Source organism: Microcebus murinus, chromosome 6 (assembly GCF_040939455.1).
Source record: "Microcebus murinus isolate Inina chromosome 6, M.murinus_Inina_mat1.0, whole genome shotgun sequence".
In the NCBI taxonomy this organism is placed as follows: domain Eukaryota; kingdom Metazoa; phylum Chordata; class Mammalia; order Primates; family Cheirogaleidae; genus Microcebus; species Microcebus murinus.
In genome coordinates, this window is record NC_134109.1 from 81,608,033 (window position 1) to 81,634,869 (window position 26,837).

Sequence of the window (26,837 nt, forward strand, 5' to 3'; positions counted from 1 at the left end):
AATTTTTATGGGTTTTAATAGTTTTGTAAGCTGTTTTTTCTTGCTACCTGCCTGGCTTCTCCCTTATAATTTGTTACAGGCCAGGAAAGTATATAAAACTTGTTAGCACTATATCTAATATATGCATAAATAAGTACTAAAGTGCTCTCCTCTACATAAAATGATTTTGGGTGCTAAAGCTGACATTTATATTGGTGGCTCAGAGTGGCTTTTTATGTTTTCTTCCTAAGAAAGAAACTGTGTTCCAAATAATTGAATGTGGTAGATAAAATATCCAAGGCACAGTTACGTTGGGAATGGGGAAGAAACAAGTTACAAAACAATATGTATATAGCAATATGGTTCAGTTATGTTAAGACAAAACAAAATGTGTATGTATATCAACATATGCAAATATATAGAAAGAGGCCTGGGTAGGATATACAACAAACTGTTGACTCTCCTCTAAGAGGGGAGTAGGATTTAGGAGGGGTTGAGGGAGAAGACTTTTATTTTCTTTTACTTTTTATGATTCAGTATTGAATTGTATGTAATCAAACTTTTTAAAATGTTCTAAATGGCTGATCAATGATCACTGGATTAATAAGACATTAATCTCGGAATGCAATGGGCTTCTCTCCTACTGACCTCATTTGCTTTGTTTGATTTTATAATATAGTACATACGGGGCAGGTAAATAGCCAATAATCAGGTGAATGCCAGAAGGAAGTCTGCTGAAAATGGGGTGTTTATTTTTTAATTTTTTTTGAGACAGAGTCTCACTTTGTTGCCCAGGCTAGAGTGAGTGCCGTAGCGTCAGCCTAGCTCACAGCAACCTCAACCTCCTGGGCTCAAGCGATCCTGCTGCCTCAGCCTCTCGAGTAGCTGGGACTACAGACACACGCCTGCGTGTCCAGCTAATTTTTTCTATTTTTAGTTGTTTGACTAATTTCTTTCTATTTATAGTAGAGATGGGGTCTCGCTCTTGCTCAGGCTGGTCTCCAACTCCTGAGCTCAAGCAATTCTCCCGCCTCGGTCTCTCAGAGTACTAGGATTACAGGCGTGAGCCACCATGTCCGGCCCATCTCAAGCTTTAAATCACAGATAGCATTCTTAAATACGCTTAAGGTTTGTACTTTGATTTTGTTTACACCAATGAGATTTAGTGCTATTTAGCAGACTTTAGATTTCTCAGACAATTCCAGCAACACTAAAGGTTTATGGCATGCAATAATTTCTAACACTGCTGAAGCAAAAATATGAAATGTCCTAGTTGCAAGGCTGCTCTGTAGGAATAAGAATGCTTACTAATGAGAGCTAGCTCATCCCAACTCACCTTTGTTGTAATCTACTTGCTAGAGCTACTGTGCATTCTACACATTTGAGATGCACAAAGATATCAGGGTTTATCCATTTTCAATGCTCAAATCTACTGTACTTGTTATTAATTCTAAGAGATTGTTCTATGCCATGGTAAGACAACATTCATTTATGATGGATTACATAAAATAAGCCAACAGGCACCATTAGCACTCAGATCGTCCCCACATCCACAAATTTATGGAAGAGAGCTGTTCCCATACCTGCCCTTCAGGTTTTCAAGTTCCCTGTGATGCAACATGCTCCGCATGTGTTCGTCCATCTCCTTCAAAATTAAAGAAAGCAGATTACTAAGGGGGAATACCTTGAAAAAAGTTCCTCTGTTCCTATTCAATCAACAATTGGGGCGGAAACACTTTGTGTCAAATGTTTTTTTGTGGTTACTCTTCTCAGTTCGATACTAAAATCAGTTCCTTATTAAATAATTCTTTGGCTGTGTTTTTAATATATTTCATTTTTAAATAAAAGGTATTCTTAGGAAGACATATTTAAGTGGCTTTCCAAAAACGTTAGAAAGTATTATCTTTAGGAGGCAAAAGATTTAAAAATAAACTAAGTAGGTTAAATTCTATCCCATTATAAAGAATTTACTGAAGTTTATCTTTTCTTTTTTTTTTTTTTTTTTTTGAGACAGAGTCTCGCTTTGTTGCCCAGGCTAGAGTGAGTGCCGTGGCGTCAGCCTAGCTCACAGCAACCTCAAACTCCTGGGCTCGAGCGATCCTTCTGCCTCAGCCTCCCGGGTAGCTGGGACTACAGGCATGCGCCACCATGCCCGGCTAATTTTTTTTTTTATATATATATCAGTTGGCCAATTAATTTCTTTCTATTTATAGTAGAGACGAGGTCTCGCTCTTGCTCAGGCTGGTTTTGAACTCCTGACCTTGAGCAATCCGCCCGCCTCGGCCTCCCAAGAGCTAGGATTACAGGCGTGAGCCACTGCGCCCGGCCTGAAGTTTATCTTTTAAAAAAACTCTCAAATCTCTTAACTTTTCAACTATTTGGCTACTTTTATCCATACTCTCTTTCCCTATTCAACTGAGAGTTTCTCAAGAGTAAGCTACAACTATTACCTGTATCTTGGCCAGGGCTTGGCATATAGTCATCAAAAAGCATTTGTTGAATGAATATAGACGAATACATCAATTTAGATAGGAGTTACAAATATATTAAAAACAAAGCCGCTCTATGGCAGGTCAGAAAATTTAAAAAAATATTTTGAACATAGCAGCTCAATCATTCTTTTATCCTCACTGCCCACTTCCCCACTTCCCCAATTGATTTGTTTGGTTCTAATGAAAAGTTTGAACATTTACTAGGTTCCCCCCATCTCCTCATCCCACCTTTAGTGGGAAGAAAATATGCAGAAAAGCTGCCACTTAAAACTATGCATGCATGTGTGCACGTGCACACACACGCACACAACTCAAACAAGCTGTAAATGTCCATCCCTTTGTCACTCCAAAGTATACATAGGCAGCATGCCATAATTAGAAAATGGGTATTTACATATATAATAATAAATGGCTACTATAACTGCTGACTATTGCTATGTACTGTGCCCCATGTTAAGTGCCTCAAACATTTTCCCATTTGAACCTCAAAATATTGCTGAAAGAGTATTATTATATTAACTTCATAAGGACACAAGGATGCAGAGAAGTTAACTCATTTACTCACCAAATGCTCATTATGTGCCACATACAGAGCTAGGCACTGAAAGGATAAGTGTGAAACTATTCACAGTCTTGCCCTCTCAGAGTCATAGATAATCAAGTAGTCAAAGTGCAACTCAAACACAAGCAGATCTGACATCAAAGTCAATGTTTTAGACATTACGTCACACTGTAAGCATCTAGTACATTGAGATTGTTCATTATATACAGTGCATTTATCAAAACAGTACAGAACAACAACCCATTACGACTTTAACTTATCTGCTATCACGTGATAAACAGTGGTGTGATTCAAAACACTTCCTTTAAATGGCAACTTTACTGAAAATGACCATCATTTCCTTCCTCTCTACACTAACGCTTCATAAAGAGTAGCTTCACACATGACCCCTTCTACCTAAAACTGATTGGCTACTAACTAGAACACTTGCAGAGCTGAAAACTGAGTCAAGTTAGTGACAGAATACAGAATGAAACGATCCATGAATATACAACACCTTCTCAAGTCCCTATGCTTCCTGTTGGGCAATCTTCCCTTGATTTAGATTCTTACCCTTTCTTGAGCTAAATTTAAGTGGGTTCTGTTCCTTGCAACAAAACCATTCCTGACCAAAACAGTACTAGATGAAATGCATTATTCTCTCTGATATAAAAACCAATTCTATTTACTATAAAAGTATTATCCAAAATCAGCTTAAATGTGACTTTTGATTTTCTAAAACAGCTCACTAATCTTTTTCTAACGGTACATGCAAAATCCTTCCCCATCCTGCTCAAAGGAATGAATGCAAACAGTGAGACAACTGGGCTTCCAGAATAATTAGAAAAGATCTACAAGCACAGGATTAAGATAATAGCCCCAAATGCGTACCTTCTCAGATACCAGGTTTCTATTTAGTTCCTTGCATATTAATCAATATTATGTTTTTAAAGTCGGGGGGCAGATTTCATGGTCGAACAAATTTAGAAAACATTGAGTAATACAAAGAAATACATATTTTTTTTAATTCCAAGGTTTCTCAGTCTTTTATAAGTTAATGAGCATCAGGATACTCAGGGATGTAGTATGCAGCTGTTTCCCATACTCAACTCCTTTAGAACCTCTTCTCCACAGTGTATTCGGAGAGATCAGGGTTACACTAGTTTGGGAAACTAGAGGAAAGCACTGCATCAACATAAATTGTTTAGAGTCTGTCTAAAAATAAGTATGGGGGGGAGCATGGGCAATATATGTAACCTTAACACTTGTACCCCCATAATACGCTAAAAAAATAATAAATAAAATACAAAAAATAAAAAAATAAAAATAAGTATCAGAGTTATCCCTTCCAACTAACCCATTCCGTTATTTTCCTAAACCATATTGCTCACTGAAAGCAGGCCATTCCCTTGCTTAAAAACCTACTAAAATTGGCTTTCTCTAACGCAGGAGTGCATAACTGCAGTCCTTGATTTAAATTCATTACGATCATGGAAAAAGTGTGAAGAAATGAAAACATGTTTTAAACCAGAGTAGAAGAAATGCCAAAAGAGTTAAGATGGCAAAATTATGATATCACATGATAGAGCTGCTACTCCATGAAAATCTGCTATCACATCTCTGAGCATTGGGCTATCTATCTCATACCTTCCCCCATCTCCCTCCGACACAAAAGTAGTCATAAGGAATTTTGACTGACAATTTACATAAACCCTCATTCTAAATATCATTCTACATTTTTTAAACTAGATGAGCAGATCTTTTACTTCTGTAAAAGGTAGCAGGTATATTATTAAACATGATTTTAAAATCTCAACTGATTTTTCCATCACTAACAGAAAATCCTAAATAAGAAAAAACAGGCCGGGCGCGGTGGCTCACGCCTGTAATCCCAGCACTCTGGGAGGCCGAGGCGGGCGGATTGCTCAAGGTCAGGAGTTCAAAACCAGCCTGAGCGAGACCCCGTCTCTACCATAAAAATAGAAAGAAATTAATTGGCCAACTAATATATATAATATAAAAATCAGCCGGGCATGGTGGCTTGTGCCTGTAGTCCCAGCTACTCGGGAGGCTGAGGCAGGAGGATCGCTTGAGCCCAGGAGTGTGAGGTTGCTGTGAGCTAGGCTGACGCCACGGCACTCACTCAAGCCTAGGCAAGAAAGCGAGACTCTGTCTCAAAAAAAAAAAAAAAAAAAAAAAAAAAAAAAACAAAAAAAAACTTTAAAAAAAAAAAAAAAAAAAAAAAAGAAAAAACAATTCTCCACACCAGCCTACTGACCCCTCAATCTGGCATTGAACATTATCAACTGTCTTCACTTAAATTACAAATTATAATCCTGCTATTCCCAAGACAAAACTATTTTAATCAGATAAGCCTTCTTACCAACTCCTTGAACCCACCTCTGTGTCTCTATACATGTTCTTCTCCTACTGAAAATCTCTCTTCCTCATTTCTCTTAAACCATCTTACTCCTAGACATCTTTCAAAGTTCACTACCTCCACTCAAACTTCTCTGGCTAATCAAACTACCTGGTTCTCTTAATTGCCAATGACAATAAAAAATCATATTAAAAGCATATAGAATAAATTCCTCAGCATTTAAGCTAATAGCACTACTATGCAAGCAAATGATAAAAGTAAGGCCGGGCGCGGTGGCTCACGCCTGTAATCCTAGCTCTCTGGGAGGCCGAGGCGGGCGGATTGCTCGAGGTCAGGAGTTCGAAACCAGCCTGAGCAAGAGCGAGACCCCGCCTCTACTATAAATAGAAAGAAATTAATTGGCCAACTAATATATACAAAAAATTAGCCGGGCATGGTGGCACATGCCTGTAGTCCCAGCTACTTGGGAGGCTGAGGCAGGAGGATCCCTTGAGCCCAGGAGTTTGAGGTTGCTGTGAGCTAGGCTGACGCCACGGCACTCACTCTAGCCTGGGCAACAAAGCGAGACTCTGTCTCAAAAAAAAAAAAAAAAAAAAAAAAAAAGATAAAAGTAAGAGCAGGCAAAAAGTGAGACAAATTATGGCCAATTTCCCCAAGGAATAGGTGGATTCAGTTCATAAAAAGGTCTGTTTTTCTTTGAGTAACATCTCCACCTTGTGGACACCTAGAATACTGATAATACTATCTCTGATGTGCTGCCAAGCAAAGGCATAAACAGAATGCAGACACACACAAGAAACGCTGTATCTTTTAGCTGATCAGAAAGTACGTGACTCTAAAACTTCAGAAGACAGTATGACCTCAAGTAACCTCTGAATTTGAAGGTATTTTCTCTGTAACTGGTTACTTACTAAATCTCTCTATATCATCTACTTTTGAGTACCCTCAAATTCTGGATAGAAGTTTAATATTAAATAATACATAAAGCCAGTAGGCCTTTATGAGGCGGTAATATGAAAGAAACAAGTGGAATGAGATTGTTGTTTAGGAAAGAAGCATAAATAAGACATCGTTAAATACTTTTACCCACCTATTAATAACATTATGTCTCTTTAAAAATTAGTCATAACGCCTCAGAGTCTCTCTTCCATTATTACCTTTTTTGAGCTGTACACAATGTGGCACAATATGCATTTTCGTTCTCGTACCATAGTGACCAGATCTGAAGCACTCAACGTCACACCTGCAATGAGGAAGTAACATTTAGTAACCTTTTTCCCCCAATATGTTCTTAAATTCATCTTAACCTAGACAAAATTATGTTTTGTACCTTCCTCACCTCCACCCTGCTCCTCCCCCAGTCTTCCCATCTCAATAAGTGGAAATTCCAATTTTCCAGGTGCCTAGCATAAAAACTGATAGTCACCCTTGATCCCTTTCTCACCCCATATCCACTCTCATAAGTAAATTCTGTCTGTCCTACCTTGAAATATATCCAAATTCCAACCACTTCTCAACACCTAGCATATCCTGTAATCTCTCACATGGCACTACTCTACTGACTTGACTCTTACTCTTGTCCTTATAGTCTATTCTACAAACAGTAGCTCAAGATTCTCAGAAGAGGATTCTTTCAAAATTTAAGTTAGACAGTTTACACATCCTAAATCTGAAAATCTGAAATGTTCCAAAATCTGAAACATCTTTTTTTTTTTATTTTTTGAGAAAGGGTCTCGCTCTGTGAGCCAGGCTAGAGTGCAGTGGCATAATCATAGCTCACTAAAACCTAAAACTTCTGGGTTCAAGCAATCCTCCTGCCTCAGCCTCCTGAGTAGCTGGAACTGCAGGCATGTGCCACCATGCCTGGCTAATTTTTTCTGTATAGTTTTAGTTGTCCAGTTAATTTCTTTCTATTTTTAGTAAATTTTGGAATCATTTGTTATGAAGCCAGTGATAGAGATATCTAAAACACCTTTTACTACCTGTCATAGTATGTATTTGTTATGCTCTATCCTCTCTCAATTAAAATTTAAGTTCCATTGGCCGGGCGCAGTGGCTCACGCCTGTAATCCTAGCACTCTGGGAGGCCAAGGCAGGAGGATCACTCAAGAGCAGGAGTTTGAAACCAGCCTGAGCAAGAGTGAGACCCTGCCTCTACTAAAAATAGAAAGAAATTAGGCCGGGCGCGGTGGCTCACACCTGTAATCCTAGCACTCTGGGAGGCCGAGGCAGGCAGATTGCTTGAGGTCAGGAGTTCAAAACCAGCCTGAGCGAGACCCTGTCACTACTAAAAAAAAATAGAAAGAAATTAATCGACCAACTAAAAAAATATATACAAAAAGTTAGCCGGGCATGGTGGCACATGCCTGTAGTCCCAGCTACTCGGGAGGCTGAGGCAGAAGGATCACTTGAGCCCAGGAGATTGAGATTGCTGTGAGTTAGGCTGATGTCATGGCACTCACTCTAGCCTGGGCAACAAAGTGAGACTTTGTCTCAAAAAAAAAAAGAAAGAAATTAGCAGGACAACTAAAAATATATGGAAAAAATTAGCCAGGCACGGTGGCACATGCCTGTAGTCCCAGCTACTTGGGAGGCTGAGGCAGCAGGATTGCTTGAGCCCAGGAGTTTGAGGTTGCTGTGAGCTAGGCTGATGCCACGGCACTCACTCTAGCCTGGACAACAGAGTGAGACTCTGTCTCAAAAAAAAAAAAAAAAAAAAGTTCCATGAGAACAGGGACTTTGTACATTCTGCTCACTAGTTCTAAGATTTAGAACAGTGTCTGGCATATCGTAAGCAATCCATAAGTGTTTATTGAATTATTCCAAATGGAATTATCAACTGGGTTAGAAACCCAAGTAAATGTGAGAGAGGGCTGGGTAAACCCTGGGGTTTGGAGTAAGACTCAAAGGTTTTTTATTTTATAGTCCTCTAGCACTAGCATACTTTCCTCTTCAGTCTCTCCTAGAGATGCACTACATGAAATTTTAAATTCATTCCCCAAGCAAGAGTTTTTCCCTGTACACAATAACATCAGGCTCTAATAGTTGTATGTGTTTCCTCACCTGGGGTTCATTCCCTAGGAGATTTTAAACCTGTGACATAATGAGGTGATAAGCTACCCTAGTCTAATCTTTAACTCATAGACAATAGGGCAGAAGGATGATTAAAAGGGGCCTAAGATTCTCCACTCCTGGTTTTCTTGCTATTGCAATCCATTTCATAGCACTGCTGAATGCCTAAATTATTTAACAACAAAGTTTATCAAAATAAGATTATAGGTTAAAAATTTGAACACTTGAGAAAGCTAAATGTCAATTAGCTTTCTAATTGACAAATTAGACAAAATTGACAAAACAAAAAATATACTTTTATGGATATAGTATTATTAATATTTTCAATATTACTAATAATACCCTAAATCTCTAACATATATCACCCTATTGCTAAGTATTATGTAGCATAGTTAGTCTTTTAAATCCCTTATATATATATATATATTTTTTTGAGACAGAGTCTCACTCTGTTGCCCGGGCTAGAGTACCGTGGCATCAGCCTAGCTCACAGCAACCTCAAACTCCTGGGCTCAAGCGATCCTCCTGTCTCAGCCTCCCAAGTAGCTGGGGACTACAGGTGTGCACCACCATGCCCAGCTAATTTTTTCTATATATTTTTAGTTGTCCAGCTAATTTCTTTCTATTTTTAGTAGAAATGAGGCCTTGCTCTTGTTCAGGCTGGTCTCGAACGCCTAAGCTCAAATGATTCACCCGCCTTGGCCTCCCAGAGTGCTAGGATCACAGGCACCGCGCCTGGCCTAATTTACTTCAAATTTACTACTTACATGCATATTTTGTTAGTTTCATTCAACAATCATTTACTGAACATCAAGTACTATTCTAACGGCTGGGGAAACTGGTGAAAAAAATATGCCCAGGAATGTTTTAAATTCTGCTTCAAGTTGTTAACCATCAAAGCAAAACAGGAAAAAAAAAAAACTTAGAAGCAATAGTCAATAAAAAGTGTGACTTTCTGGCATAAACAATAGCAGTCATTGTAGAGTTTTTATATATTACTCAGTTGAGAACTAAGCACTAAAATACAAACTGTATTTCTATTTCTCCAAGCCAAAGATGTAAACTGATAAAGCCATACATAAAAATACTGTATATCAACTTTTTAAACAAAGACTCCCTTTTTTATGTTTCTTTTCACAAGCTCCATGTTTCTCTCATTTTTTTCTAAGCCTCCATAATCACATGAAAGCTCCATGTTTCTAATCTGCAAGTATGAAGTATATTCATTTTCGCTTTCTTAAAATATAAAAAAGCATAACTGCTAGCAAAATATCCAATCAATACGGGAGATCTAGTATTTAAACACGGAGTTGCTATGATTCCAGCCAAAAGACCTTTAATTTGTACATTCTTAAACTGGGTAAATACATAAATACCATTAAGCTTTCTGAAATAACTGAAACTAGCTCACAGCCTTCCAGATAGGAACCAATGCTCTCTTTAAAGGGCTTGGCAAAGATTAGGAGCAGGGAAATGCAAGCTATGCAATTCTATAATCTCAACCACAGTGACTGGAAAGGTACAAAATACCAGTAAAATAAGCAACTCAAAACAACTGCTATCCTCACTTTAACCACTTTACAGTTCCCTCCATATCATTAAAATACACCCACCATGAAATCCTTCAACTTTTCTCCAAATAACTATGAGAAATATATATGATATTTCTTAAATCTAATATCCTAAAAACCCTATAATAAATACTTTTTGTCAACATCCTTATTACTTTTATTCTGTCAATACAATTACCATTCTCCTTAGGTAAAACCGTATCATGTCTGATTCTTTTCTTTCAGACTCTCATACTTAGTCACCAAGTCATCCACCACCAGACAAGGAAATGGACAGGGCAAAGCATGGTCTGATTCTGTAATTCAGTATTATAACTAGTGTCAGGTTCCAATTCCTTACTCAATTCTGGAACCTGGCAAGCATTACATCCTAGAAGGAAAAATAACCCAAAAATAAGTTGGGTTATAACATTAACCCTAACAAGGAAAAAAAATACTAGCAAAAGTTATAACAGAATTAAGTCATAAGCCCAAAGACAACTTATGCAAACACTATTTTAAAAGTGTAACTGGGCAGCTTGTTGCATTTATTTAATAGTTAAAAGTTTGTACTCTTGTATTTATCAGTATCTACCATTTATATATATTTCCCAAAGCAATGCCAAAAGTTCACACCATAAATTAAAACTCTGTAACATGGCCAGGTGCAGTGGCTCAGGTCTATAATCCCAAAACTTTGGGAGGCTGAGGTGGGAGGCTGGGTTGAGGACAGTAATTTGAGACTAGCCTGACCAGCATAGCAACACCCGTTGTCTACAAAATATTTAAAAGCAAGAAGAGCATGGTGGCACACTCCTGCAGTCCTAGATACTCGGGAGACTGAGGCAGGAGGATCACTTGAGCCCAAGAGTTGGAGGCTGTAGTGAGCTGTGTTCAGCCACTGCACTCCAGACTAGGCAACAGAGATCCCATCTCTAAAAAAATAGTTTTTTAAAATTAAAAAGAAATTCTGTGCCATGAGTTATGATCATTACAAGCTAATGAATGAGGCTAGCTGACTACCCAATATTCTTCTCAAAAAGCTCTGTTCTCCATTCGTCTTGTTGAAAAAGAGTATGTTTAATAATCTTTATCCATTTTGTAGAAGTACAAAAGAAAACATTTACTATTCACTAAGCAATGTGGACCATCACAAATGTCTTTATCCTCATTGTCTTCACAGTGAGCTGAGGTGGGGGGTCGGTCTCGCTATCTCATGGGTGGCAGAGGCGAAAGAAAATCTGAGCAAAAGTGCACCAATGGAGCTCAAACCTGAGTTATTCAAGGGTCAACTGTATATTTTCTTTTCCTTATGATTTCCTTAACATAAAATCCTCACGCTTACTTTGTTATAAGAATACAGTATATAATACATTTAACATACAAAATATGTGCTAATCACCATCTGGGGGATGGTCATGCTGGAGACTCAGACTTGTGGGGGGAGGGGGGGAAATAGGCATTTATTGAAACCTTAAAATCTGTACCCCCATAATATGCTGGGAAAAAAAATGTGCTAATCAGTTGTTTGTTATCAGTAAGGCTGTCTGTCAACAGTAGGCTATTAGTAAAGTTTTGGGGGAGTCAAAAGTTATATACAGGCTGGGAGTGGTGGCTCACGCCTGTAATCCTAGCACTCTGGGAGGCCGAGGTGGGCAGATTGCTTGAGGTCAGGAGTTCAAAACCAGTCTGAGAGGCCAGGCACGGTGGCTCATGCCTGTAATCCTAGCACTCTGGGAGGCCGAGGCAGGCGGATTGCTCGAGGTCAGGAGTTCAAAACCAGCCTGAGCAAGAGCGAAACCCCATCTCTACTATAAATAGAAAGAAATTAATTGGCCAACTAATATATATATAAATTAGCCGGGCATGGTGGCACATGCCTGTAGTCCCAGCTACTTGGGAGGCTGAGGCAGAAGGATTACTTGAGCCCAGGAGTTTGAGGTTGCTGTGAGCTAGGCTGACGCCACGGCACTCACTATAGCCTGGGCAACAAGCGAGACTCTGTCTCAAAAAAAAAAAAAAACAGTTTTAGCGAGACCCCGTCTCCACTAAAAATAGAAATTGACCAACTAAAAATATATATACAAAAAATTAGCCAGGCATAGTGGCGGATGCCTGTAGTCCTAGCTACTTAGGAGGCTGAGGCAGTAGGATTGCTTGAGCCCAGGAGTTTGAGGTTGCTGTGAGCTAGGCTGATGCCATGGCACTCACTCTAGCCTGGGCAACAAAGTGAGACTCTGTTTCAAAAAAAAAAAAAAAAGTTATATACAGATTTTTGACTGCACAGGATATCAGCACCCCTGACCTAACCTCCTAACCTCCAAGTTTTTCAAAGGTCAACTATATATACATATATATATATTTTTTTGAGACAGAGTCTCGCTTTGTTGTCCAGGCTAGAGTGAGTGCCGTGGCGTCAGCCTAGCTCACAGCAACCTCAATCTCCTGGGCTCAAGCGATCCTTCTGCCTCAGCCTCCCGAGTAGCTGGGACTACAGGCATGCGCCACCATGCCCGGCTAATTTTTTATATATATATATATCAGTTGGCCAATTAATTTATTTCTATTTATAGTAGAGACGGGGTCTCGATCTTGCTCAGGCTGGTTTTGAACTCCTGACCTTGAGCAATCCGCCCGCCTCGGCCTCCCAGAGAGCTAGGATTACAGGCGTGAGCCACCGCGCCCGGCCATTTTTCTTTATCAATCTATGGGTTTGTCAGTATTTTGGGGGTTTTTTTTGGAGACAGCCTAGCTCACAGCAACCTCAAACTCCTGGGCTCAAGCGATCCTGCTGCCTCAGCCTCCCGGTTTGTCAGTATTGATCTTTCCAAAGAACCAAGTCTGCAAATTTTGTATATTGTTTGTCTTTTACTATTTTATTGATTTCTCCTGCTGTCTTTATTATTTCTTTCCTTCTATCTACTTTTTGTCTATTTTGTTCTTCATTTACTAGCTTCTTAAGGTAGAACTTTAGGTCACTGTCTTCAGATCTTTTTTCTTTTCTAATAAGTGTGTTTAAAGCTATAAACTTCCCTGTAAGCACTGCTTTAGTTGCATCCCACAATTTTTTTTAGTATTTTTTAGTAAACTTTTTTAGAATAGTTTTTTTTTTTAGATTTAAAGAAAAGTTACAAAGATAGTGGAGTTCCTCTTACTCCACATCCAACTTCCCATATTAACATCTTACGTTAGTATATCTGTCACAATTAAGCCAATATTGACACATAATATTAACTTAAAGCCATAGTTTATTCAGATGTCCTCATTTTTTACCTAGTATTTTTCTCTTCCAGCATGTCATCCAGGACACCACATTACGTCATTTCTCCTCTGGCTGTGACAGTTATTCCACAAATTTAAAAAAAAATTTTTTTTTATCATAAGCAATAAAATCTTTTATATGGATTCTTCCCCATCTTGTAATTTATTTATTGTTTTATTTTATTTCAGCATATTATGGGGGTACAAATGTTTAGGTTACATGTGTTGTTTTCCCCCCCTTACTCCCCTGAAGTCAGAGCTTCAAGCGTGTCCATACCCCAGATGGTGTGCATCACACTCATTATGTATTATCCCCTCCTCCCCCTCTCATCTGCCCAACACCTGATAAATGTTATTCCTATATGTCCAATTGGGTGTTGATCAGTTAATACCAATTTGCTGGTGAGTACATATGGTTCTTATTTTTCCATTCTTGGGATACTTCACTTAGTAGAATGGGTTCCAACTCTATCCAGGAAAATAGAAGAGGTGCTATATCACCATTGTTTCTTATAGCTGAATAGCACTCCAAGGTATACATATACCACATTTCATTAATCCACTCATGTATTGGATGAGCACTTGGGTTGTTTCCATATCTTTGCAATTATGAATTGTGCTGCTATAAACATTCAAGTGCAGGTGTCTTTTTTATAGAGTGTCTTTTGTTCCTTTGGGTAGATGCCCAATAATTATACCCCAAATTTTGACATTACATTTTCATTATCATTCAGTTCAAAATATTTTCTAACTTCCCTGGTGATTTCTTCTTTGACTCATAAATGATTTGGAAGTTTCACCGAATTTCCAAATATTTGTGGCTTTTCTAAATATCTTGGTTTTTAATTTAATTCCATTATAGTCAAAGAACATATGCTGTGTAATTTTAATCCTTTCAAATTTATTGAGAATTACGGCCCAGCATTTTGTCTATTATGTACACTTGGGGAGGAAAAAGTGTATTCTGCAGTTGTTATGTAAAAATCACCTATACCGAATTTTTCATTGTTATCAGTTGTTTAAAGAATGTTCAAATCTCTAACGAACTATTTCTTTACCTGTATCAATTTTTGCTTAATATATTTTGAAGATCTAATATCAGGCACATATTTATAATTATAGATTCCTGATGAATTGACCCCCTTATCATTATGAAATGATCCCTTTAACCATGGCAATACTCTTTATCTTGAAGGCTACTTTATCTTATATGAATATAGCCACTCCAGGCTTCTTGTGCTTACTATTTACATGGTATATCTTCTTCCATGCATTTACTCAATTTACTTTTAGCCAATCTGTCTTTATGCACTGAATCAGTGTGCATTCCATTAAATGAAATTATTAATATGGTTGGATTAGCTTTACCACTTTACTATTTTAACACCTCTATTTTTCAGTTATATCTGTTTTCTTTTGGATTATTTAATTTAATTCTTTAGTTTTTTTGAGCAACATTTCTTTGCATTATGTCCCCCTAGTGGTTGTTCTAGGAATTACAACATGCAGCTTTACATTTGACACCAAGCTAAGTATTAATGTACCACTTCAAGTAGTATGTAGAAACCTGACGACCATATAGATCCATTTACCCCCACTTCTCATCCCATACTTTATGGTGTATGTTTTATATATATACAATATTCTACAAGATGATGTTTTTGTGTGTGGTTATAAACAGTCATATATACTTTCAAGAAATGAAGAAAAAAGCCATTTTTTATATCCATCCATTTACTATCTTTCTTTCTTTTCTTTTTTTTTAGAGACAGCATCTTACTCTGTCATCCCTGGAATATAGCGTCCCAATCATAGGTCACTGCAGCCTTAAATTCCTGAGCTCAAGAGATCCTCCTGTCTCATCCTCCGGAGTAGCTAAGACTATAGGCACACATCACCACACCCAGCTTTTTTTTTTTTTTTTTTTGTAGAGTTGGGGTCTCACAATGTTGCCTAGGCTGGTCTGGAATTCCTGGTCTCAAGCAATCCTCCCACCTCAGCCTCCCAAAATGCTGGGATAACAGGTGTGAGCCACCCTGCCCAACTGCTATTTACCATTTCTAATCTTCATTCTTTTTCGAAAATCCAAATTTCCATATGGTATCCTTTGTCTTCAGCTTGAAGAACTTCTTTTGGTATATCTTGTAGGCAGATTTGTGAGCAATGAATTCCCAGACAGTATCTATTTCACTTTCATTTTCGAAGGCTATTCTGCTAAATCTGAAATTCTGGGTTGACAGATTTTTCTTTCAGCACCTGAAAGACTCTCTATTCTCTTCTGGCCTCCACTGCTTCTAATGACTAGTTAGTGATGAACATAATTGTCCCTCTTTATGTAATGCATTGTTTAAAGAGGCTATTTTCCAGATTTTTCCTTTTATTTTTTGCTTTCAGCAGTTTGACCATGAAGTACTCAGCCATAATTTTAACTTTAAACTCTTGGGGTTTATGTGATTTTCTTGTTTTACCCTTCTTGGGTTTGCTGAGCTTACTGAATTTACCAATTTGTGCGTTTCGCCAAATTTGGGCAATTTTCAGCCATTGTATTTTTTCAAATATTTTTATCTCCCCCATTCTTTTTCTTCTCTTTCTAGGATTCCAGTTACAAGTATTGGGTTTTTTTCCTCTTGCCCTCAGTCACTGAGGATCTGTTTTTTTTTCCTCTGTCACTCTTTCTCTGTTCTTCATATTGAATATTTCTGTCAATCTTGAATTTTGTGGATCCTTTCCTCTGTCATTTCTATTCTACTATTAAGTGCAGCCAGAGTGTTTTTTCAGATATATATAATATTTTTCAGTTCTAGAATGTCAATTTGGTTATCTTAATTTCATACTCATTCTTTATGAGCACATTTTCTTTCGTTCTCTTTTCTTACAAAATTTAAATCTCAGTTCAGCTCTTTTATCCCTTACCGGGGCTTCCTGAAGTGTATTTCACACATGCATAGTTCAGCTGTCCGCAAAATTTATTCAGAGTTTGATGCTTCTCCCTGGTTCTCTACTTTCCATAATTCTCCTCTCACTTTCCAAAAGCTACAGTTGCCTTGAGTTTTATCTTTTGGTTCTTCAGGCCACAAATAGTAACAGTTTACTGTTGGAACTTCATCCACCCTACCTGCCGTAGACTGGGATCTGCCCTCAAGTTAGAGGCCATGAAAACAGGTAACTGCCCCAAGTAGTTTTGTTCTTGTGTCAATTCTCCTCCAGAATCTGCTCGTTTTTGGTCACTCTCCAGTGATTTTAGTAGTTTTATGTATTTCTGTCCTGATTTTTTTTTTTTTTTTTTTGAGACAGAGTCTCGCTTTGTTGCCCAGGCTAGAGTGAGTGCCGTGGCGTCAGCCTAGCTCACAGCAACCTCAAACTCCTGGGCTCAAGCAATCCTCCTGCCTCAGCCTCCCGAGTAGCTGGGACTATAGGCATGCACCACCATGCCCGGCTAATTTTTTCTATATATATGAGTTGGCCAATTAATTTCTTTCTATTTATGGTAGAGACGGGGTCTCGCTCTTGCTCAGGCTGGTCTCGAAATCCTGACCTTGAGCAATCCGCCCGCCTCGGCCTCCCAGAGAGCTAGGATTACAGGCATGAGCCACCGCACCCGGCCTTCTATCCCGATTTAATAGTTACCTGCAGGAAGATCTGAGAGTAGGAGCTTACTCAGCCAGGACCAGGACAAGATTCACAGCTGGCAGCCTGTTTGAATGACTCCAGGCAATGCTCAAGCAGATGGGGCTGATCAAAGAAGACATATCCTGAATCGTGTGGTGGAGTGAGAGGCCCTAGAGTTAGTGATAAAGTCTGTTGGAATCTGGGTAAATCCTGAATGGCAGCTGTCCTTCATCAGGTGGCTCAGCATTCCAGTCTACTTCGCTTTTACGGCACTTCCATCTCTACATATACTTCTGCGGTTCCCTCAACCATACACTGAAAAAGCCATTCCCACACATGCTTATGTTTTATGCCTCAGTCCTTTATTTTTAAAAGCCCTTCAATGGCATTCAATTATTTAAGATATAAACCAAAATATTTAAAAGGCTCACTTGACATAACCCTCACCAATGTGTACTATATAGGTTTAAGCTACTTTCCCCCTGGAAATCTGTGCTCCAGACAAAATGGCATTTTCTTTCTTTTTCCTTTCTTTTTTTTGTTACAAAGTCTCACTTTGTTGCCTGGGATAGAGTGAGTAGCGTCATCATAGCTCACTGCAACCCCAAACTCCTGGGCTCCACTGATCCTCCTACCTCAGCCACCCAAGTAGCTAGGACTACAGACAGGCACCTACCACACCTAGCTAATTTTTCTCTTTTTTGTAGAGCTAGATTTCACTCTTGCTCAGGCTGGTCTCAAACTCCTAAACTCAAGCAATCCTTCAAGCTTGCCTCACAGAGTGCTAAGATTATAGGAGTGAGCCACCACGCCAGGCCTAAAATGGCATTTTCAATTCTTCCCATCGACCACACTCCTCCCCACTTAGGGTTTTTTCATAAGCTGGTCCCTCTTCCTGGAATGCTCTTGCCTTCTTTCATTTAGCTTATCCTTCAAATCTCAGTCCAAAGCTCAGTTGCCTGGGGAAGTACTTCCTCACCTCCCAGATGAGGTCATATTCCCTTACTGTGCACTGTTGTCCTAAAATTCTGTCCCTTCTTTATAGTACTTATTACAACTGTAACTATTTCTGAGGCAGGTAGTAGAGCAGCAATTCTCAACCATACCAGACTCATACCAGGCCCAATACCCTTTTATCTAAAACATTTCATTCATACATAAAAATAGAGGAATTATAACAATTTCCAGCGTACCCATCTGCCAGCCTCCCAGTACCCACACTTTTTTCCTTAAAGATATTTTAAGCTGGGCACAGTGGCTCTTGACTATAATCCCAGGAAGCTCAGGAGGCTGAGGCAGGAGGATTGCTTGAGGCCAGGAATTGGAGACCAGCCTAGGCAACATTGTGAGACCCCATGTCCAAAAAAATGAAAAAAAAAAAAAAAAATTAGCCAGGTGTGGTGACACATGCCTGTACTCCCAGCTACTTGGGAGGCTGAAGCTGAAGGATCACTTGAGCTCAAGGCAGCAGTGAGCCATGATTACGCCACTGCACTCCAAACTAGATGACAGAGGAAGACCCTGTCTCTTTAAAAAAAAAAAAAAAAGTATTTCATACTTGCCTTTTATTGTAAATATTTTGTAATAACTTCTTTATCCTTCCTGAAATGAAATTCAGAGCTACTATAACTTATGTGTATAACATTTAAAATATCAATATAATATGCTAACTATAATAAAAAAATTAAAGAAAAATGATTATAAAATAATATGTATTTCAATATATAAATGCTTGGACATGACTATATTAGAAGACATAAAACTATGAATGTTGGCTGGGCACGGTGGCTCACGCCTGTAATCCTAGCACTCTGGGAGGCCGAGGTGAGCGGATTGCTTGAGGTCAGGAGTTTGAAACCAGCCTGAGCAAGAGCGAGACCCCATCTCTACTATAAATAGAAAGAAATTAATTGGCCAACTCATATATATAGAAAAAATTAGCTGGGCATGGTGGCACATGCCTGTAGTCCCAGCTACTTGGGAGGCTGAGGCAGGAGGATTGCTTGAGCCAGGAGTTTGAGGTTGCTGTGAGCTAGGCTGATGCCACGGCACTCACTCTAGCCTGGGCAACAAAGCGAGACTCTGTCGCAAAAAGAACTATGAATGTTGACAACTACAAAAAGACATTGATATCTTATATTGTTGGTAAAAAAAATACCATGAATAATTGCTATGAGTTTCCAAAATAGTGACCAAGTCCTAAAAAATCTTTCTAAAGAAAGCACGATGCCTTAACATGGTAGCTATGCTTCATACAAAAAATACTGTGTATTTATATGCAAAACTAATTTAGTTCTAGGCTCAGATAATTATAAACAGATTTTTTCACCCACATGAACATCTTCTGGGACATTAGAAAGTGATGCAAGAGATGTGTTCTCACTAGAAAAAATTCTAATATAATATATATGTTAATTAACTTAATCTAGCCATTCCACAACGTACAGTAGGTCCTCAAATGATGTCATTTTGTTCCATGTCATTTTAATGTTGACGAGGGAAAAAAACTGATTCTTGGATAAGGTCACTGTCTGTGTAGAATCCGCATGTTTTCCTCATGTCTGCATGGGTTTTCTCTGGGTACTCTGGTTTCCTCCTACATCCCAAAGATGTGCTTGTTAGGTGAACTGGCATGTCTACATGGTCCGAGTCTGACTGAGTGTGGGTGTGTGTCTGAGTGTGCCCTGCAATGGAATGGCATCCTGTCCGAGGTAGGGTCCTGTCTTGTACCCTAAGTTACCGGAATAGGCTCCAGCCCCCCTCAGCCCAGAACTGGAATAACCAGGTTGGAAAATGAATGAACACAAATTACTATAAATAAAAATTCATAAAGTATACAGTATGCATACAAATACAGGACAATAAACAATGTGATATGAAAACACTCAGTGAGTCCACTATATTTGTTATTGTTTTGGAACTGTGTGGTGGTAGGAGCTTCTCCTTACAATTTTCACTTTGCAAACATGTATTCATTGATTTAACCCACCACGACCACAATCACCATCATTCACTGAATCACCAAAAATTGAGTAAATAATTATCTTGTTTTTACCACTCTTTCTTAAATTTATCTATGGCTCACATTTATTTCAATGTTTAGTATTAGAAGTACAGCTGGGTACAGTGGGAAGCCCAGGAGTTTGAGATCAGCCTGGGCAATGTAGCTAGATCACATCTCAAAAAGAAAAAAAAATATTGGAACTGTTGATCTTTTGGTTATTCTTTTAGAGACAAGGTCTCACCTCATTGCCCAGGCTGGAGTGCAGATCATAGCTTACTGTAACCTCTAACTCCTTGGCTCAAGCAATCCTCCCTCCTCAGCCTCCCCAGTTGCTGGGATTACAGGCATGAGCTACCACACCTGGCTACATTTTGGGTCTTTGTTTACAAGTTTGGTGAAGTTTCTGTGACCAGAAATATGCCACAGGAACTTAACTCTTGTTTATATCAATTCGTTTATGGTAAAATTGGTTGTTATAAATTGTTCGCTTAAAGTCAGGTTAAGAACTTATCTTCAACCTGAAGACTCTCTCTTTTTTTTTTCTTGCCTGGGCTAGAGTGTCGTGGCATCAGTCTGGCTCACAGCAACCTCAAACTCCTGGGCTCAAGTGATCCACCTGCCTCAGCCTCCCAGGTAGCTGGGACTACAGGTATGTGCCACCATGCTTGGCTAACTTTTTCTATTTTTAGTTGTTTGGCTAATTTCTTTCTATTTTTAGTAGAGACGGCAGTCTCATTCTTGCTCAGGCTGATCTCGAACTCCTGAGCTCAAGCAATCCTCCTGTCTAGGCCTCTCAGAGTGCTAGGATTACAGGCGTGAGCCACTGCGTCTGGCCTAACCTGAAGACTCTTAAATTAAAAACAAACAAACAAACAAACAAACTTATTAACAAGGTTAAGTGAGGACTTACTGTATGCATATTTTGAAGCTTCATGTTGTACACGGTATTTATTGGTCAATTTTAAAAATAAAATTTATTTAAAAAGTGATGCAAGGCTGGGCGTGGTGGCTCACGCCTATAATCCTAGCACTCTGGGAGGCAGAGGCGGGCAGATCATTTGAGCTCAGGAGTTTGAGACCAGCCTGAGCAAGAGCGAGACCCCCATCTCTACTAAAACTAGAAAGAAATTAGCTGGACAACTAAAATTATATAGAAAAAAATTAGCCAGGAATGGTAGCGCATGCCTATAGTCCCAGCTACTTGGGAGGCTGAGGCAGGAGGATCGCTTGAGCCCAGGAGTTTGACGTTGCTGTGAGCTAGGCTGACACCACAGCACTCTAGCCCAGGCAACAGAGACTCTGTCTCAAAAAAAAAAAGTGATACAAGATGTGAAACAATTTTTTAGTATACAGGGATGTCCCTTACATGGCAAGATATCTAACATCCCTTATCTCCAACCCACTAAAGCCAATCATTTTGAAAAAACACCCCCACAAATTTCCAGACCACCTTGAAGGATGATCCCAAGTTCATTGAAAACCACTACATTTGGGTAATGGTTAAGAGCAAGAGCTCTGTAGTTTGCTTTTCCTTATTAGCAATAAAAAAAAAAAAAAAAAAAAAAAAAAAGAGCTCTGTAGTCAGATCACCTGTGTTTGAAACCTGGCTCTATTATTCACTAGCTGTGAGATCTTAAATAATTTAATCTTCCTGTGCTTCAGTTTCCACATTTATAAAATAAGAATATTAACATCAATGCCATGGGGCTGTTGTGAGGAATAAATTAGTAAATCCACACAAGTATTTTATACAAAGTAGGTACTCACTAAATCTTTGCTGTATTTAATTATTAGTACAATTAGTTTAATGAATGCCTTTCCCCGTAGACTGCAAGCTCCATGGTGGCTGGCAGGAAGGCCTTCTTATTCATCATTTTATTCTCATTACCTGGCACACAATTTGGTATAGGCTAGGTATTGAATATGTGTTGAATAAATGAATACAACTTAACGACGATGTTTGGAATAGAAACAAACAATAAAAACTGGAGTATAACAGTACTATTTTAGATTAAACTGCTAGAATTTACCCTGATGATACAAACATGTAGACTATCTCCGGAGGGATGCCCTAGAAACTGGAAGCAGACATGGCCTCTGGGAAAAGAACTGAGGGCCTAAAGGTCAGGAATGGATTTACTTTTCACTCGTACTTTCCAAATTTTAAGCAATACACATTACTGACATTATTGTTTTTAAAACTAAAATCAAAAAGCCATACCCTTCGCCCCCTTTTTGGGGGAAAGGGGAGGAAAAATGGAAGAGAGGGAAAGAGAGATTGGGGAAGAGGGGAGGGAATACACATTTTTTTTAACCCACAATTTTTTTTTTTTTTTTTTTTGAGACAGAGTCTCGCTTTGTTGCCCAGGCTAGAGTGAGTGCCGTGGCGTCAGCCTAGCTCACAGCAACCTCAAACTCCTGGGCTCGAGTGATCCTTCTGCCTCAGCCTCCCGGGTAGCTGGGACTACAGGCATGCGCCACCATGCCCGGCTAATTTTTTATATATATATCAGTTGGCCAATTAAATTTCTTTCTATTTATAGTAGAGACGGGGTCTCGCTCTTGCTCAGGCTGGTTTTGAACTCCTGACCTTGAGCAATCCGCCCACCTCGGCCTCCCAAGAGCTAGGATTACAGGCGTGAGCCACAGCGCCCGGCCCACAATTTTTTTTTAAAACATAGAAGACTTTAAGTCTGAGAGTAAAGACTGCATGACGGTTCCAGGCATGGAAGTTTTTTGGAACTTCAGAAATCAAGAGGTTTGACTTTCATATATTTTGAACTTTCAGAATGGCTAACTACAGACTATCATGCTATATAAATTTATCTTGATTTACTGATACTGCAAAAATTATAATTTTATTAGATATTAATATGTCCAAAAAAGTACAATGAAGGTACAAGTAGCATAACTACTAGAGCAGCGGTCCTCAAACTTTTTAAACAGGGGGTCAGTTCACTCTCCCTCAGATGGTTGGAGGGCCAGACTATAGTTTAAAAAAAACTATGAACAAATTTCTACACACACTGCACATATCTTATTTTGAAGTAAAAAAAAAAAAAAAAAAAAAAAAACGGGCAAAAACACTCGCATGTGACCCGCAGGCCGTAGTTTGAGGATGCCTGTCCTAGAGTAACAATATTTAACATTTATATACCAGTTTATAGTTTACAAAGTATTGTAGAAAAAGCATGGACCCACCAAGCATAGTGGCTCACGCCTGTAATCCCAGCATTTTGGGAGGCCTCCAGCAAGAGGATTGCTTGAGGCTTGAAGTTTGAGACCAGCCTGGGCAATAGGGAGACCTCCCGTCTCTACAAAAAATTTTAATTTAAATTTACAAAAAGCATAAACCTTGAAATTAGACAAAAATACTTCATAGGTCTACTATTTTGAGTAAATCTCTCCAAACTTCAAATTTCTCCTCTATAAAAAGGGAATAGTTAATACAGATTCAGTTAAAAAAAAAAAAAAAACCCAGCAATTTCTTACAGTTAGCATCGTATTTTTAAAAGTAATTATTTAGGCTAGGCAGTGGCTCATGCCTGTAATCCTAATGCTTTGGGAGACTGGGGTGGGAGGATTACTTGAGCCCAGGAGTTCGAGGTTACAAGGAGCTATGATTGTGCCACTGCACTTGAACCTAGGCAAAGAGTGAGATCCTGTCCCCCACCCAAAAGTAATCATTTATATTTTGAATAAGTAATACTAGTCGTTTCAAAATTTAAAAGGAACAATAGTCGATGGATCGTAACCATCCTCTGCTACCAAAAAAAAAAAAAAAAAAAAAAAAGGAACAATAACAGGGCTTATAGCTGGTTTCAAGGAGAGACATGTAACTTAACAATGGAGGACTCACACTCCCACCTAAATTCACTAATCTATCACAGCATCACTAATAGCGGGAAAACTAGAATATATAGCACAGCCTGTATCATCATCCCTAAAGTGTTTAACCTGAATCCAATCAAGTGTTCTGCTCTGGCTTCCGGATTGTAGTAACACGTTAAATTTTATCACCAGGGATCAATTAGATAAATCTAGATAACTGACTAGGTCTCTTCAATAAGTTATGGGGGGAAGGGGGAAGAAAGACCGAAAAAAGTAACTTGTTCTATAGTAAACGAGACTTCAAGACACATAAAAATCAAATGCAAGGCCGGGCGCGGTGGCTCATGCCTGTCATCCTAGCACTCCAGAAGGCCGCGGTGGGAGGATCGCTTGAGGGTAGGAGTTCCAGACCTAAGCAAGAGCAAAGCCCTGTCTCTACAAAAAAAAAAAAAAAAAAAAAAATAGAAAAATAGGATGTGGTAGTACGTGCCTATAGTCCCAGCTACCCAGGAGGCTGAGGCAGGAGGATCACTTGAGCTCAGGAGTTTGAGACTACAGTGAGTTATGATGACGACACTGCACTCTAGCCTGGATGACAGAGGGAGACTCTGCCTCATAGATATTTAGATAGATAGATAGATAGATAGATAGATAGATAGATAGATAGATAGATAGATAGCAATGTATGGCCGGGCATGGTGGCTCATGCCTGTAATCCTAGCACTCTGGGAGGCCGAGGTGGGCGGATTGCTCGAGGTCGGGAGTTTGAAACCAGCCTGAGTGAGACTCCGTGTCTACTAAAAAAAATTGAAAGAAATTAATTGACCAACTAAAATATATATATACAAAAAATTAACTGGGCATGGTGGCACATGCCTGTAGTCCCAGCTACTTGGGAGGCTGAGGCAGTAGGATCGCTTGAGCCCAGGAGTTTGAGGTTGCTGTGAACTAGACTGATGCCACGGCACTCTAGCCTGGGCAACAAAGCCAGACTCTGTCTCAAAAAATAAAATAAAATAAAATAAAATCTAAGGGATATGCTGAACTATTTTCCAAGAGAAAAAAACCAAACAAATAATAAATAAAATCTAAGGGATAGATTTATAGGGGTTCAATATATTATTTTCTGTACTTCTATGGTTGTTTAAAATTTTTTCATAATAAGGCCAGCACACGCCTCTAATCCCAGCACTTTGGGAGGCTGAAATGGGAGAATCTCGTGAGGCCAGGAGTTTCAGACCAATTGGGCAACATAGTGAGATCGTTTCTACAAAAAGTAAAAAAATTAGCTGGGCATTGTCATGCCAGCATGTGCCTGTAGTCCCAGCTATTCATAAGACTAAGCAGGAGGATTGCTTGAATCCAGAAGCATGAGGTTGCAATGAGCTATATGGATGCCACTGCACTCTAGCTGGAGCAACAGAACAAGGCTTCATTTCAAAAAAAAAAAAAAAGTAAAATTGCAGAAAATTATTCTGCTCCCCTGTTTCCCAGCCACCAACACCTCCAGCCACTCTTACCAGTTTCTTATGTATTCAAGAAATTTATTTCCATTTTGTGTTAAAATATACAACATAAAATTTACCACCTTAGCCATTTTAAGTGTATAGTTTAGTGTTATTAACTATATTCATAATGCTGTACAACTATCACCACCATCCATCTCCATAATTATTTTCATCTTGTGGAACCAAAACTCTGTACCTATTAAACAGTAACTCATTTCCTCCTTCCCCAACCACTGGCAACTACCATTCTACTTTCTGTCTCTGATTTCAACTACCTTCCACAGATATTCTATGCCTATACAGTCGTCCCTGTCCCTTGGTATCCATGGGGTATTGGTTTCAGGAACCGCTGTGGATACCAAAATCTGAGGATGCTCAAGACCTTATTACATAAAATGGTGTAATATTTGCATAAAACCTACACACATCCTCCTTTATATTTTAAATCATCTCTAGATTACTTATGATACATGATACAATGCACACATGACTTCATTTGTAATGGATGCAATGCAGTACCCAGCACTTGGCAAATTCAAGTTTTGCTTTTTGGAACTTTGTGGAATTTTTTTCCTCAATGTTATCTGTTGGTTAGTTGAATCCATGGATGCAGAAACAATGGATATGGAGGGCCAACTGTATATGCAACACATTTTTTAAAACCACAATGGCTACAAAATGCACATCCTCTGGTGTATCTTTTCTTTCTTTCTCACTGTATCTTGGAGATCACTCAATATTAGCACATATAAAACTGGCTCATTCTAACAAATACACAAATTTATTTAACCAGTACTTCCAGATCACACCTGGAAACTCATATTTCTTGGTAGCCTCTTTCAGATTAAAAAAACAAAACACAATTGACTGCAACATTACCATTAGCAATTTCACATACTACAGGTGCAATTAGAGTATTCATAGGTAACTTGTCTGCCTAGGTGCTCTTATTCACTGGGTACACAAATTAATCCTCAACTTTCCACTAAGAAATTCAATTACAAAACACAAAGTAAGTGTACTTCTCTCTGAGCCATTCCTGGTCCCAGGACCAAGTAGTCTAGCACCTACCATATTTCTTACATCTCTTGTAGAGTAGCCTTCAGACTGTATGTGCTCTAATCTAGAAGTACAATAATCACCATTCACAGTTTTTCTTTTTCTGTTTTTTTTAAGACAGTCCTCACTATGTTGCCCAGGCAGGTCTCAAACTTCTGGTCTCAAGCTATCCTCCCACCTCAGCCCCTCAATAACTGGGACTACAGGCACGAGCCACCCTGCTTGGCTAGTTTTTCCTTTTTAAATATCCTCCTTTTAATTAAAGCAATAGGTTCTGAACATTAACCTGATCAGACTCTTTCACATCCTCTTCCTCCTTCCAGGCTATTGTAAAGTTTTCTTCAAAAACCATCTAAGTATTATCTAAGTAGGGGCTCCTACCATTTTCTAAACTCGACTTAACTGTAGAAAAAGAAAAAAACAGACTTAACTCTAGAAACTGTAATTGTAATGCCGTCTGCTTTCCCAGCAGAAGTGCTTAGAATATCTAACTTGGTGTAACAGGAAAAAGATGAGCTTTGGCATCTATTAGATGAATTTTGCCACTTACC

The 26,837-nt window shown here is 38.9% G+C and overlaps 1 protein-coding gene across 4 annotated transcripts in view; it reads right to left on the reverse strand.

Moving 5' to 3' along the window:
- Positions 1-26,837, reverse strand: part of ZNF106 (zinc finger protein 106) — a 66,151-nt gene that overhangs the window by 38,100 nt on the left and 1,214 nt on the right. For 2 of the 4 annotated variants that reach the window (XM_012766510.2, XM_012766507.2), the window contains exons 2-3: positions 6,550-6,635; positions 1,563-1,624 (exon numbers count right to left, since the gene is read on the reverse strand). In XM_012766510.2, coding sequence (XP_012621964.1) covers positions 1,563-1,624; positions 6,550-6,603 — 116 coding nt within the window. In that variant the 5' untranslated portion in view covers positions 6,604-6,635. Of the gene's footprint in view, positions 1-1,562; positions 1,625-6,482; positions 6,636-26,837 lie in introns of those variants that run through there. The other 2 variants (XM_012766512.3, XM_012766509.3) reach the window with 1 other exon arrangement.